Raw genomic sequence first — 16,193 nt, forward strand, 5'->3', positions numbered from 1 at the left:
CTGTATGTGTGTACCATACAGTATGTATGCAGGTTCAATATTTAGCCTTGACAGAAACATGTTGATATGCAGTTACCAGATGTTCCTATGGACTTCTGTCGTCTCATGGTCCCTTGTCTGTTTGGCACCCCCAGGTAGGGTCCTCGACCTCTGGGACTGCCTGGCTCTCTGGGTTGGGGCTGGGTCTGGGTCTGCATCGGCATATCCTGGCTCTCACACATGGACTGCAACACAGAGAGAAGACACTGTGTGCCTGGACTGATCTTTACTACATAGTATTACAGAGGTCTTTTCGAAGGTACATTAAATCAACAATGTGTTTGTTGGTCCTCAACGTTGCAGATAAACTTGTGAAAGAAATGAAGGACAACGAAGAGCAAGAAGCTGTTTAACCTTCATGTACTCTTCCAAGCGAATCAGGGAATGCAATTCCCATCAGGCACATGCACAGCGTCTAACAAAGGGAGCCAATCATGCATTTATATTACCAGCCAGAATATAGCAGTAACTTCCAACAGGCAATGGTGCAGCCACCAGAATTCTCTGAGCATTAACTTTCAAAAAATTCCAGAAACTTTTCAGTTTTTCAAAAAATGGCTATTGATTCCCAGTTGGATTCTCAGTCCCGGCTGATTTTGGGAATACTCCCAACTGCAATTTTTGGAAAACCTGGGAAGTTTGGGAAATGTTCCAGTATTTTTCAACCCCTACTCAGCGTAGACCTTTCTGGTCTAACTCCTGTGCCACGCAGCCAACAAAACGTACACTGACGGTAGGGCTTATACCTACATTCATCTCGGGGCTCATGGCGAAGCACCTGCTGTTGGGCCGTGACTTGACTGTGTTAGCGACCCTTACGTCAGCGTTGGAGTTCTCCCACATAGGCTTCTGAGGAGGCATGTTCTCGTCCACTTTATCTGGAACACAAAGTAACACACATCTCCACTGTCAGTACAGGACACTGTAGCCTACATCCGTCTCTAAGCTAAAACGAGCCTTCATCTCAGGCAATGGCAATCCAGGCCCGTAAGTAAGAACTGATATCAAACCGAGCAGAAAGGAAAAGAAAGAGAACAGAAATAGTCACACTGACATTGGTCAAAGTCAAAGCCGTGCAAGCTTCCCTCGCTAGCTATACCTCCATCAGGCTTTTCCTTTTGTTTCTATGGTTTAGCTATCCTGGGTGCCAGTCTATTTCTGCTCTCTTTCCAACTCCTTCTGTGTCCCAAACGGCACCCTACTACATATAGTGCACGACTTCTGACCAGGGCTCCATTGGTCTCTGGTCAAAAGTAGTGTACTGTGTAGGGAATAGGGTGCCATTCAGGACACATCCCTTAAATAATTTACAATGAGTGACAAGAAGTTGGTAAGATAGCACAAACAGATCTGGGAATAGGTTTATGGTTCAGCAGCCACTGCCCAACCAACATGCTAGCGTTTTTTTTGTAGTTCTGCACTCCCATGCATGGGACGATTACTTAGAGTGACTGAGAAAACGATCCTCTTCTTTAGACTCTCACTATCGGAAGACTGATCATCTACAACAGGAATACAGTGGAAGAAAAGGCAGTTCAGATACGGACATGCATCCTTATTCTGTGGCTAGTGATGAGTACATTCACACACACACTTCTCCCTCAAGTCACTGCTGTCAAAAACCTGTCAACAGAGAGAGCGCTGTAGGCTACATACATCCCTCTTTGTTGTCTTCCTGAAACACATTATTCATTCATCTAACCAAGAGCAGACGTCCCCACATTCAAAAATACTATAGTACAGTTTATTAATGTATAAATATATAGTATTCACTGTAGTGTTTTTGCAGACAAAGTATTTACTGTAGTGTTTTTGCAGACTAGTATTCTGTAGTGTTTTTGCAGACATTACAGAGGTATTTACTATAGTGTTTTTGTTTTATTAGCGTTGACATAGAAGTGGAGGTCTTTCTCCTTGAAGAAACCTAGTGGAGAAATACTGAAAGAGCAAATCATTTATCATAACCTCTAGGCAGGTAGGACTGGGGTCTGAACCAATAGTTCAGAGCTTCTGCTCTTTTCTATTATCCTGAAAGGTAACACAATATATAGATATTTTTTGTTGTTGTTATTTTACTAGGCAAGTCAATTAAGAACAAATTCTTATTTACAATGACGGCCTAGGAACAGTGGGTTAACCGGCTTGTTCAGGGGCAGAACGACAGATTTTACCTGGTCAGCTCGGGGATTCGATCTAGCAACCTTTCGGTTACTGGCCCAACACTAACCACTAGGGTACCTGCCGCCCAGTATATGGTCTATACTTGGCATGTAGGTTTCTCACTTATGGGTGGAACAAATTGGGATAAGGGGGAAGGGAATGGGCAGAGTATAGGCAATTAAATACTTGAGTATTTACTATAGTAAAAAAAGCTGTTGTGTTTTTGCGGACTGTAGTACTTTTGCGGACATTACTGTATTAATAACTACAGTCGTGTTTTTGCAGATAACATTGTAGTATTTACTATAGTATTTTACAGCATACTACACAATTCTATAGTAATAACTAAACCTGATCAAAGGATTCTCAGTGTGTAGTATAGTATTCCATGGTACACTACAGTTTACTACACAACTCTATAGTAAGTAAACTCGTTTTTTTTAATGTCAGTTTAGCTGGATTTTTGATGCATGTTGCCTTTTTTTTGCATTGTGAATGACTTTCATTGACAGATACTGTACAGTAGAATCAGTGTATGGTAAATAATACACATGGTTGATATTCTCTTTAAACCTCCCTTTACTTCCCCTACACTTTCAGGAACAAAAGGTGCTACAGGTTCTTACCTGGAACCAAAAAGGGTTCTCCTTTCAGGACAGCCCAAAGACCCCGTGGAACCCTGTTTTTCCTAAGAGTGTACATCTTAAGGATACATCTTGCTATCCCTCTGTCTGCATACTAAGCTTCAACACATGCCCATGTGTGTGCTGTGTGGTTAAGATGGAGAAGATCCCAAGGCTGTCTTAAAAACATTCTCGCCATCACTGACCCTCTCCCCTCCACTAACCCGCCCGCCAATCACCCACCCCCTCTTCCTAAAGCCATATCTGCCTCTCAATTCAAGTCAATTCAAGGGGCTTTATTGGCATGGGAAACATATGTTAACATTGCCAAAGCAAGTGACGTAGATAATATACAAAAGTGAAATAAACAATTAAAATGAACAGTAAACATTACACTCACAGAAGTTCCAAAAGAATAAAGACATTACAAATGTCATATTATGAATATATACAGTGTTGTAACAATGAGGAAATGGTTAAAGTACAAAAGGGAAAATAAATAAACATAAACATGGGTTGTATTTACAATGGTGTTTGTTTGTTCTTCACTGATTGCCCTTTTCTTGTGGCAACAGGTCACAAATCTTGCTGCTGTGATGGCACACTGTGGTATTTCACCCAGTAGATATGGGAGTTTATCAAAATCGGGTTTGTTTTCAAATTCTTTGTGGATCTGTGTAATCTGAGGGAAATTCGTGTCTTTAATATGGTCATACATTTGGCATGAGGTTAGGAAGTGCAGCTCCGTTTCCACCTAATTTTGTGGGCAGTGTGCACCAGGACCAGCTTGCTTAGGGGACTCTTCTGCGGGTTCATATCTCTGTAGGTGATGGCTTTGTTATGGAAGGTTTGGGAATCGCTACCTTTTAGGTGGTTGTAGAATTTAACGGCTCTTTTCTGGATTTTGATAATTAGCGGGTATCGGCCTAATTCTGCACTGCATGCATTATTTGGTATTTTACGTTGTACACGGAGGATATTTTTTTGCAGAATTCTGCATGCAGAGTCTCAATTTGGTATTTGTCCCATTTTGTGAATTCTTGGTTGATGAGGGGACCTCAGACCTCACAACCATAAAGGGCAATGATTTAATATAACTGATTCAAGTATTTTTAGCCAGATCCTAATTGGTATGTCGAATTTTATGTTCCTTTTGATGGCATAGAATGCCTTTCTTGCCTTGTCTCTCAGATCGTTCACAGCTTGTGGAAGTTACATGTTGCGCTGATTTTTCGGCCAAGGTATGTCGTTTTTTGTGTGCTCTAGGGCAACGGTGTCTAGAAGGAATTTGTATTTTTGGTCCTGGCGACCAGACTTTTTTTTGGAACACCATTATTTTGGTCTTACTGAGAGTTACTGTCAGGGCCCAGGTCTGGCAGAATCTGTGCAGAAGATCTAGGTGCTGTTGTAGGCCCTCCTTGGTTGGTGACAGAAGCACCAGACCATCAGCAACCTCTCTCTCTCTCTCTCTCTCTCTCTCTTTCTCTCTCTCTCTCTCTCTCTCTCTCTCTCTCTCTCTCGCACTGTCACATCCTCTGGCTACAGTAACGTTGCAGTATTTATGACAGTAAGGAACACTGGTGGATTGATGAAGCCACTCATTCTAGGACACCTCAGTGTCTGGTGTCACCACACATTCTAGAATTCTCCAAGCATTCCTGCAAATCTCCAGTGTTGCCGTGTAAAGCAGTGAACACAGAACGAGGCCGATACAGCTGAAGAACGTGTCTAAGAGTAGGAAGCTGCAGGATTGTAGAGACTATTTTTTGCAGGTACTATGCTGTGCCGCTACAGTATATTGGACGACACACTACACTGTATGCAGCATTATTTCCATGGCAACACCTTGTTTCCGTATGAGTCAAAGCCCATCTGTAGTGGGCTCATTGTATAACAGTGTTGTGCCCTTAAAGTTAAGTCACAGTGTATTCTGAGAAGGTAGCTAGCTGCTCTTTGAAATGGGCAGCTGACTGTTGTGCATTACCTAGGCCCCTAGTTCTTTTTCCGTAAAGGTGTTTCAAATCCTTTTATCATTACAGAGAACAGTGCAACTATTTCGGAAGAATAAGAATCTGTGCTAAACTGAGGGCTGCATACCAAATGGCACCCTATTCCCTTTGTAAATGCACTAGTGACCAGGTCCCTAGTCAAAAAGTAGTGCACTATAGAGGGAATAGGGTGCCATATGGGATGCGTGTGAGATCTCGGCTGTTGTTTTTTTCCCTGATCTTGCATAACTGTGTTTAAAAGAGGGGCAGAGCAATGAATAATGCATGGCAATAGCATTGCACTCTCACACTGAACTGAAGTGCGTACGCTGGGAACGTTGTGAAAAGCTAAGGACACATCAAGTGTTGTGATGTGCTAACAAGTCTTTAAAAAGCTTCTCGTTCAGAAGGGCATTTTCTTCTGTTCCTAATGTGTTTGCACACCTGTTTACAACCCTGAGACGGCGAACATTAGTTGACCTTCATACCTGCCCCCTTACAGTTCAGTAGGCATGCAAGTAAAATGTACAAATTGTGTCGATAAAGAAATAAGGGATTTAGAGAAAAAGTGAAAAGTGCATCAAGTATTTTGTACATTCCATGGACGTACAAATAACATGTAATGTATTAAGCATGCCGATCACACTTACCACCGGTCACTTTTTTCCTCAAAGTGGCTTAGAAAAAAGAAAATATAAAAACGTATGTAACAAATGATGATCAAAAGAAATCAACAAAAAGTATCTCTCAACAACAACACAGGCTATTATGCAAAAATGGTGGAATATTGTCATTTAAAGCAGCGTAATATAAAGACCACTACTCATCACTCATCACTATCACTGCCAAATATAAGCCTAGGGAATGGTCAAAAGTATATGGACACCTGCTCGTCGAACATCTCATTCCAAAATCATGGGCATTAATATAGAGTCGGTCCCCCCTTTGCTGCTATAATAGCCTCTACTCTTCTGAGAAGGCTTTCCACTAGATGTTGGAACATTGCTTCCATTCAGCCACAAGACCATTAGTGAGGTCGGGGACTGATATTGGCCGATTAAGCCTGGCTTGCAGTCGGTGTTCCAATTCATCCCAAAGGTGTTTGATGGGGTTGAGGTCAGGGCTCTGTGCAGGCCAGTGAAGTTCTTCCACACGATCTTGACAAACCATTTCTGTATGGACCTCGCTTTGTGCATGGGGGCATTGTCATGCTGAAACAGGGAAGGGCCTTCCCCAAACTGTTGCCACAAAGTTGGAAGCACAGAATCGTCTAGAATGTCATGGAAGTAAAGGACCATGAAAAACAGCCCCAGACCATTATTCCTCCTCTACCAAACTTTAAAGGTGGCACTACATAATGTGTTGGGGCAGGTAGCGTTCCCCTGGCATCTGCCAAACCCAGATTTGTCTGTCGGAATGCATCCTAGGTTGAAACATTCACTACCCCTTGGTCATGGGAAACCCATTTCATGAAGCTCCTGAACAGTTCTTGTGCTGACGTTCCAGAAACACAGTAGTGAATGTTTCAACTGAGGAGAAGCGATATTTACGTGCTACTCGCTTCTGCACTCGCCGGTCCCGTGTGAGTTTGTGCGGCTTACCACTTTGCGGCTGAGCCGTTGTTGCTCCTAGACGTTTCCACTTCACAATAACAGCCCTTATAGTTGACTAGGGCAGCTCTAGCAGGGCAGAAATTTGACAAACAGACTTGTTGGAAAGGTGGCATCATATGACGGTGCCACGTTGAAAGTCACTGAGCTCTTCAGTAAGGCCATTCTACTGCCAATGTTTGTCTATGGAGATTGCATGGCTGTGTGTTCGATTTTATACACCTGTCAGCCACAGGTGTGCATGAAATAGCAGCATCCACAATTTTGAAGGGGGTGTCCACATACTTTTGTATATATAGTGTATTTTCGTAAAGCAATTGTATACATGTTTAAAAGCTTCCAAACATGACACCTGCCAAATAGACATAGAATGATCAACCCTTTCATGCCATTTCTACGACCGGCCCTTCAAAAAACATCTACTGCAGAACAGTTATAAGCGACAGATGAGTCAACAATAAGGTAAAAGCTTTTAAAAAAAATGGTGAGTTAAATCAAAGCTATTTACATACATTATACGGCTCTGAGTTAAATCAATCAAACAATAAATGAAATGATTAAGTAAATGAATAATCCAAAGTTTATTAGATTAGATGTATGATGACATGGAAGGGAATTATGCAATTGTTATGATCGTTCAAAGTAGTCAAAATGATCAGTCATGCTCTCTAATGAGCTCTTTATCACATTAGATGATTCCGCACTGCCGCTGAAATGTTTTCTCTCCAGCTCTCTTCAGATCAAATGCTACAGAGCAGAACACCTTTGTGCCTTTTCGCAAAGTACATAATTGCCTATGCCCCCTCAAAGTAGAGTAAATATAGTCCTATATTAAATGGAGGAAATGAACATTTAAAAATGAGAGAACAAAACTATTTTAAGACAGTTGCGAGCAGCTGTGACCAAACAGTAGCTACTGTATGCTGCGTACCTTTGTCCACTGTAGTCGCAGATATTGACAAAAAAATCAGGAGGACATAATTACTTAAAAATATATATATATATTCCAGAGAATAACATCACTAAACACACAGAGAACAAACCAAGATGATACAAAATGCATTTAGACCTCTTGGTATTACAATCTCCCATGTATGGATGGTTTGCGGATTCTTACCTAGCTCCTCCAGCTCTGATGTCATGGATTTGGAGCGCATGGCCATGGACAGGGCAGTGGAGGGAGCCCTACGCGGAGGTGTGGGTACTGCAACAACACAGAAAAGCAGGGGTGTGTTCAGGGTCGTGTTCTGAACGTTGCAGATAAAGATAGAATGAATAGAGCTGACACTATTCTCTATTCTATCTGACGGAAAGTCATTTCTGCTTTATGCAATAGGCCTACATTTCCACGTGAGCGTTCTGTAACGTTACATCATCCTGAACAAGCCCCAGATGAGAGATCTACAATATACAATATACAGCTGTGCGTATTAAAAAGTTCCTTTCCAAAACGCTTGCATGTGCTTCAGCGACGCTGCGTTGTCGCTGTGACAACTTCACGCGTCTCGTAAGGTGACGCCAAGCAAGCGGCCAAGTTCAGCGAATCATCTAACAAAATACCTTAAAAATGCCCTTCTAAAATATGCCCCTGACAGTTAACGTACATCAGCTTTGAAATGTTTTTACCTGTGCCGCAGTACACGCATTTTTCTTTGAATGCCCCCGACTGTAAATCCACCGTCTTAACTTTGAGTCAGCACAGTCATCAGGAAAAACTGCAATGTGGTCAAGGTTCTTCTAGCTCGTCCGTTTCTAGCTCCCTGATACACTACAGTACAGTACGAGGACGGGCCAAGACGATTTAGAACGGACCTGGGTTCAAACACTATTTGAAATCTTTCAAATACTTTGAACGTTTGCTCTAGTCTGCCTAGACTGCGGGGTTCGCCGTTCCGGGCCAATCTATTGGTCAAACACATATGAAGTATTTGTAATCATTTCAAATAGTATTTAAACCCAGTTCTGCTTTGGAGGGTGTGCAGGGACCCTGACTGTGGATTCACCCCAACTAATCAGACATTGATCCTGCTTGCAGGGTGTTGTAGGGCAGAGCAGCAAGGTGGGAGAAAGAGAGAGAGAGAGGATAAAAGGCTTACCTTTCTTCCTGGCCGTGTCATCAGGGTCCAGATTCCTGCTAACCGTCACCACTTTGATGATGAGCCGGTTTCCCCCGTGTCGGATCGTATTGACCACCTGTTTGTGGCCCACCTTCACCACATTTTCCTGGTTCACCTGCAACACAGAAGACAAGACACCTAGGGTACAGTCTACATCGCTACATCACGCAATGACTGGACAGAAACACAGCACCACAACCCTGAAATGCAGGTGTAACAACACGTATTCCCACGGCTGTTACACCTCTTAACAACAACTCACTATCAAGAGGATCTTCGCAAAGTCAACATCCCTTCGTCACTCAATGACTGGACAGAAATATAAAATCACAACCTGAATTAAAGCCTCTGAGCCATTACGGTGACTATTTAGGGGACCTTGAGTGGTTCTGGGGCAGTTCCAACAGACATTTCTGTGTACAGCACTCTGTGAACGACACAATGTCCATTCCGGTGCACTCTGTGAAAGGTCTGGTTGTCCCGCTTCTAATGCTGTCTCCCACTCGCCTACGAGATCCAGTATTTGAAATCTGACACCTAATTTGCATGGCGAGAGACACGTCACATTCCCTGGCCTATCTAGACAAAGGATATTTTTGCTCGGGTTGTGGAGCGCGCAGCTCCGATTGCGATACAAACGAAACGGAAGAGTCTAGCGATTTTAGCAAAAGCAGTCTCATTTCGCTGTGATGTTCTCAGATGGATTTAGAGCTTTCAACATGACAAAATACAATTGAATTTAGTCAAATTTAAAACAAGACGTTCTCTTGTTCACATAAGGGCCAAGTTACTGTGTGATTAGAGCAGACGTTGTAATGAGTCTGCAGCCACTTGAATGGTGTCTCGGCATCACTCAGAGGACGTTTTGGAGAAAAGTCTCTGTCGTCAGTTACATGACGTGGCGCCAATATTGTACTGTCATAAAGTATGATCATAATTATTAGAAGGTTGTAAGACAGGTGAAATCTGATGGTAAATCATTTATCATTTCAATGTAACTATATCTAGAAGGCATTCCAGTCATTTCATGGCCTATTACCCCACTTTTGTTGAGTAGGCAAAACATCATATATTGTACTGTGTGTACACCTAAGCAATGTATAACTATTGTTATCAGAAAGGTGAGTTCCAGAACTTTCTAAAAGTATGCAGCATTACTAGATATTGTTTATGGTCATGAAAAATAATTACCTTGGGGCATGTCCATTTAGGTGAAAATCTACATGTTCCCTTAACGTTCATTAAAGTATGTTGTAACAACTCCTTAACCACACGGATACAACCCCCCAACAAGTTGATCTGAACACGGCAAAGCCATGAAGTCAAGCATCTCGTCATGACTAAATGACTGGCCTGATATACTGTATGAAACCACAACCCTTAAAATAGATATACAACAACCCAGAAAAACATGGCGAAGTATTGAGGTCTGACTGACGTTAAAGGTGATTAGACATCTTCAGTTCTATTAGCCGTGATGTCTTGTTGTTCTCAGTATTTCCTGCTCAGAGGTATCTTGAGGTGTTTCAACCAGGTTGTATGTACTGTTCTCAGAACAGTATTTCCTGCTCAGAGGTATCTTGTGGTGTTTCAACCAGGTTTCATGTACTGTTCTCAGAACAGTATTTCCTGCCCAGAGGTATCTTGTGGTGTTTCAACCAGGTTTCATGTACTGTTCTCAGAACAGTATTTCCTGCTTGGAGGTCTCTGCTGGTGTTTCAACCATCCTGTATTACACTGTGCTGCTGTCTAATTAACAGTTTATGGACTGTTCTCAGACCTGTATTTCCTGCTCAGAGGTGGTCACTTAGGTGTTCAACCAGTCTGTAGTACCCTGTGCTGCTGTCTAATATCTCATTATTTCAAGCCACTCAATCACGTCCATTACTCTTCCTATAACACCATGTTAAATCTGCTGTCAGTATTGACAGACTGCTCTGCTCACTGCACAGGCCTGGTCAGTAATGAAGGAGGGGGTCCTTCTATTGATTCCACTTTGTCATCTGGCAAAGGCAACGACACACCATGTGCGTGTGTGCGTTTTTGTGGGATTTGATTTATTCAGATCCCCATTAGCTTTTGCCGAAGCAGCAGCTATTCTTCCTGTGGTCTACACAAAAACATAAAAGACGACAAGTAACAAAACACTGATAGACTGACAGACAAGAACATTCACACAAATTGAAAATACAACAATATACAAACAATACAACTAAAGAATAATGTGTGTAGATAGTGTGTGTTAGAGTGTCAGTGTGTGTGTGTGTGTGTGTGTGTGTGTGTGTGTGTGTGTGTGTGTGTGTGTGTTTGTGTGTGTCATTTCCCAATCCCTATAGTACCATGAGATGTTTTCTTTTTTTTAAATGAAGTACATTTTGCTGTTTGCTTATGGCTCTGTAAAATACTGTGCATTGTCGAGAATTTGTTTTGGACATGGGGACTGTGAAGAGACCCCTGGAGGCATGTCTTGTGGGGTATGCATGAATGTCTGAAGAGACCCCTGGTGGCATGTCTTGTGGGGTGTGTATGTTTGTCTGAGCTGTATGCTATTTGACTATCTAGACAATCTGGAATTCTAATCACAGTAATATTTATCATAAAAACTAGAAGAGAACTGTCTAACTTCCGGCGCCGACCGAGATGGCCGCCTCGCTTCGCGTTCCTAGGAAACTATGCAGTATTTTGTTGTTTTATGTGTTATTCCTTACATTGGTACCCCAGGTAATCTTAGGTTTCATTACATACAGTCGGGAGGAACTACTGAATATAAGAGCAACGTCAACTCACCATCGTTACAACCAGGAATATGACTCTCCCGAAGCAGATCCTGTGTTTTGCCTTCCACCCAATACAATGGATCTGATCCCAGCCGGTGACCCTAAACAACGACGCCGTAAAAGAGGCAAACTAGGTGGTCAGGCTTCGGAGACAGGCACATCGCGCTCCACTCCCTAGCATACTACTCGCCAATGTCCAGTCTCTTGACAATAAGGTTGATGAAATCCAAGCACGGGTAACATTCCAGAGAGACCTCAGGGATTGTAGCGTTCTTTGCTTCACGGAAACATGGCTCACTCGAGAGACGCTAACGGAGTCGGTGCAGCCAGCTGGTTTCTTCACGCATCGCGCCGACAGAAACAAACATCTTTCTGGTAAGAAGAGGGGCGGGAGTGTATGCCTTATGATCAACGAGACGTGGTGTGATCATAACAACATACAGGAACTCAAGTCATTCTGTTCACCAGATTTAGAATTCCTCACAATCAAATGTCGACCGCATTATCTACCAAGGGAATTCTCTTCAATTATAATCACAGCCATATATATTCCCCCCCAAGCAGACACATCGATGGCCCTGAACGAACTTTATCTGACTCTTTGTAAACTGGAAACCACACACCCTGAGGCTGCATTCATTGTAGCTGGGGATTTTAACAAGGCTAATCTGAAAACAAAACTCTCTAAATTCTATCAGCATATTGATTGTGCTAACAGGGCTGGTAAAACCTTGGATCATTGTTATACTAACTTCCGCGACGCATATAAGGCCCTCCCCCGCCCTCCTTTCGGAAAAGTTGACCACGACTCCATTTTGTTGCTTCCAGCCTACAAACAGAAACTAAAACAGCAAGCTCCCACGCTCAGGTCTGTTCAACGCTGGTCCGACCAATCTGATTCCACGCTTCAAGACTGTTTCGATCACGTGGATTGGGACATGTTCCGCATTGCGTCCAACAACAACATTGACGAATATGCTGATTCGATGAGCGAGTTCATTAGAAAGTGCATTGACGATGTCGTACCCATAGCAACGATTAAAAAATTCCCAAACCAGAAACCGTGGATTGATGGCAGCATTCGCATGAAACTGAAAGCGCGAACCACTGCTTTTAACCAGGGCAAGGTGACCGGAAACATGACCGAATACAAACAGTGTAGCTATTCCCTCCCTAAGGCAATCAAACAAGCTAAGTCCCAGTATAGAGACAAAGTAGAGTCGCAATTCAACAGCTCAGACACAAGAGGTATGTGGCAGGGTCTACAGTCAATCACGGATTACAAAAAGAAAACCAGCCCCGTCGCGGACCAGGATGTCTTGCTCCCAGACAAACTAAATAACCTCTTTGCTCGCTTTGAGGACAATACAGTGCCACTGACACGGCCCACTACCAAAACCTGCGGGCTCTCCTTCACTGCAGCCGAGGTGAGTAAAACATTTAAATGTGTTAACCCTCGCAAGGCTGCAGGCCCAGACGGCATTCCCAGCCGCGTCCTCAGAGCATGCGCAGACCAGCTGGCTGGTGTGTTTAAGGACATATTCAATCAATCCTTATCACAGTCTGCTGTTCCCACATGCTTCAAGAGGGCCACCATTGTTCCTGTTCCCAAGAAAGCTAAGGTAACTGAGCTAAACGACTACCGCCCCGTAGCACTCACTTCCGTCATCATGAAGTGCTTTGAGAGACTAGTCAAGGACCATATCACCTCCACCCTACCTGACACCCTAGACCCACTTCAATTTGCTTACCGACCCAATAGGTCCACAGACGACGCAATCGCAACCACACTGCCCTAACCCATCTGGACAAGAAGAATACCTACGTGAGAATGCTGTTCATCGACTACAGCTCAGCATTTAACACCATAGTACCCTCCAAACTCGTCATTAAGCTCGAGACCCTGGGTCTCGACCCCGCCCTGTGCAACTGGGTCCTGGACTTCCTGACGGGCCGCCCCCAGGTGGTGAGGATAGGTAACAACATCTCCACCCCGCTGATCCTCAACACTGGGGCCCCACAAGAGTGCGTTCTGAGTCCTCTCCTGTACTCCCTGTTCACCCACGACTGCGTGGCCAACTCAATCATCAAGTTTGCGGACGACACTACAGTGGTAGGCTTGATTACCAACAACGACGAGACAGCCTACAGGGAAGAGGTGAGGGCCCTCGGAGTGTGGTGTCAGGAAAATAACCTCACACTCAACGTCAACAAAACAAAGGAGATGATTGTGGACTTCAGGAAACAGTAGAGGGAGCACCCCCCTATCCACATCGACGGGACAGTAGTGGAGAGGGTAGTAAGTTAAGTTCCTCGGTGTACACATCACGGACAAACTGAATTGGTCCACCCACACAGACAGCGTTGTGAAGAAGGCGCAGCAGCGCCTCTTCAACCTCAGGAGGCTGAAGAAATTCGGCTTGTCACCAAAAGCACTCACAAACTTCTACAGATGCACAACCGAGAGCATGCTGTCGGGCTGTATCACCGCCTGGTACGGCAACTTCTCCGCCCACAACCGTAAGGCTCTCCAGAGGGTAGTGAGATCTGCACAACGCATCACCGTGGGCAAACTACCTGCCCTCCAGGACACCTACACCACCCGATGTCACAGGAAGGTCATAAAGATCATCAAGGACAACAACCACCCGAGCCACTGCCTGTTCACCCCGCTATCCTCCAGAAGGCGAGGTCAGTACAGGTGCATCAAAGCAGGGACCGAGAGACTGAAAAACAACTTCTATCTCAAGGCCATCAGATTGTTAAACAGCCACCACTAACATTTAGTGGCCGCTGCCAACATACTGACTCAACTCCAGCCACTTTAATAATGGGAATTGATGGAAATTATGTAAAAATGTATCACTAGCCACTTTAACTTCTTATGGCTGCAAGCCCGAGGCCGCCCACAATATGACAACAGCCAGCTCAAGTGCAGGGCGCGAAATTCAAAATATATATTTTTTAAATATTTAACTTTCACACATTAACAAGTCCAACACAGCAAATGAAAGGTACACAGCTTGTGAATCCAGCCAACATGTCCGATTTTTAAAATGTTTTACAGCGAAAACAGCACGTATATTTATGTTAGCTCACCACCAAATACAAAAAAAGGACAGACATTTTTCACAGCACAAGTAGCATGCACAAAGCCAACCTAACTAACCAAGAACCAACCAAACTAACCAACAAACAACTTCATCAGATGACAGTCTTATAACATGTTATACAATAAATCTATGTTTTGTTCGAAAAATGTGCATATTTCAGGTATAAATCATAGTTTACATTGCAGCTACAATCAGAAATTGCACCGAAAGCAGCCATAATAATTACAGACACCAACGTCAAATACCTAATTACTCATCATAAAACATTTCTGAAAAATACATAGTGTACAGCAAATGAGCATCTTGTGATTCCAGCCAATATTTCCGATTTATTAAGTGTTTTACAGCGAAAACACAATATAGCGTTATATTAGCTTACCACAATAGCCAGAAAGACAAGCCATTTCCCAGTAGCAAAAGTTAGCGATCGTAACAAACCAGTAAAATATATATATTTTTGGACTAACCTTGATATTCTTCATCAGATGACAGTCCTATAACATCAGGTTATACATACACTTATGTTTTGTTCGAAAATGTGCATATTTAGAGCTGAAATCAGTGGTTATACATGTTGCTATCGTAGCTATTTTTTCCACAACATCTAAACAGCAACGATATTTTTCGGACACTTTTTCTGACACACATATTCTGACCAAATAGCTATTCATAAACATAACTAAAAAATACACGTTGTATAGGAAATGAGAGATCCATTAGTTCTTAATAAAATCGCAGTGTTAGAATTCAAAAAAATAACTTCATTACGACATCCAGCTTCGGTATAGCTAGAGTACCCCAAAGTTGGGCGCCGGCGACTAGTTCACATGCACGACAGATATATGAAATAGCATCATAAAATGTTTCTTACCTTTGCTGATCTTCCATCAGAATGTTGGACAAGGTGTCCTTTGTCAAGAACAATCGTTGGATTTAGAACGTCCATTTTCCCTCTTGAATTAGCAAGCGCACTAGCCAAGTGGCACAAAGCTCTCCATGTCAACAAACGGAAGAGAACAGAACACGGCAAAACTCCCGAAACATTTTCAATAATCTGATGAAACTATATTGAAAAAACATACTTTACGATGATATGGTCACATGTATCAAATAAAATCAAAGCCAGAGATATTAGTAGCCTATAACGGCAGCTAAACAGAAGGCAAATCCAGGTCCCCCTTCGCGCTCTCCAGAAAACAGGAAATGGGCGGACACGTCATACAAAGAGCTTGTATTCCACTTCAGACCAAGATAAACACTAAATTTCTTCTCTCACCGCCTCTTGACATTCAGGGGAAGGTCTACGAAGTGCACGTATACTAATACGTATCATGTCCATTTATAGGCAGGAAGTAGAACCTCGATTTCAGATTTTCCACTTCCTGGTCAGGAAGTTTGTGCCAAATGAGTTCTGTTTGACTCACAGATATAATTCAAACGGTTTTAGAAACTAGAGAGTGTTTTCTATCCAATAGTAATAATAATATGCATATTGTACAAGCAAGAATTGAGTACGAGGCCGTTTGAAATGGACACCTTTTATCTTGCTACTCAATACTGCCCCTGCAGCCCAAACAGGTTAAACAATGCCACATAATATAATGTTTACACACCCTACATTACTCATTCCATATGTATATGTGTAACGTTCGTCTTGTGGTGAATGAACGGACCAAGGCGCAGCGGGTGATGAATACATACTGATTTATTAAATGAAAGACGAAACACTAATGAACACTAGAACAAACTACAAAACAATAAACGAA

General features: G+C 42.9%; 1 protein-coding gene across 3 annotated transcripts in view; it reads right to left on the reverse strand.

The window, feature by feature from the left end:
* shank2b (SH3 and multiple ankyrin repeat domains 2b) overlaps positions 1-16,193 on the reverse strand; it is a 185,432-nt gene that overhangs the window by 10,677 nt on the left and 158,562 nt on the right. Inside the window, exons 18-23 of one of the 3 annotated variants that reach the window (XM_055939507.1) lie at positions 8,517-8,652; positions 7,538-7,624; positions 5,461-5,487; positions 1,482-1,541; positions 790-917; positions 77-224 (exon numbers count right to left, since the gene is read on the reverse strand). In XM_055939507.1, the coding sequence (XP_055795482.1) occupies positions 77-224; positions 790-917; positions 1,482-1,541; positions 5,461-5,487; positions 7,538-7,624; positions 8,517-8,652 (586 nt within the window). The remainder of the gene's footprint in view (positions 1-76; positions 225-789; positions 918-1,481; positions 1,542-5,460; positions 5,488-7,537; positions 7,625-8,516; positions 8,653-16,193) is intronic. The other 2 variants (XM_055939508.1, XM_055939509.1) reach the window with 2 other exon arrangements.

Source organism: Salvelinus fontinalis, chromosome 12 (genome assembly GCF_029448725.1).
Source record: "Salvelinus fontinalis isolate EN_2023a chromosome 12, ASM2944872v1, whole genome shotgun sequence".
Classification (NCBI taxonomy): Eukaryota; Metazoa; Chordata; class Actinopteri; order Salmoniformes; family Salmonidae; genus Salvelinus; species Salvelinus fontinalis.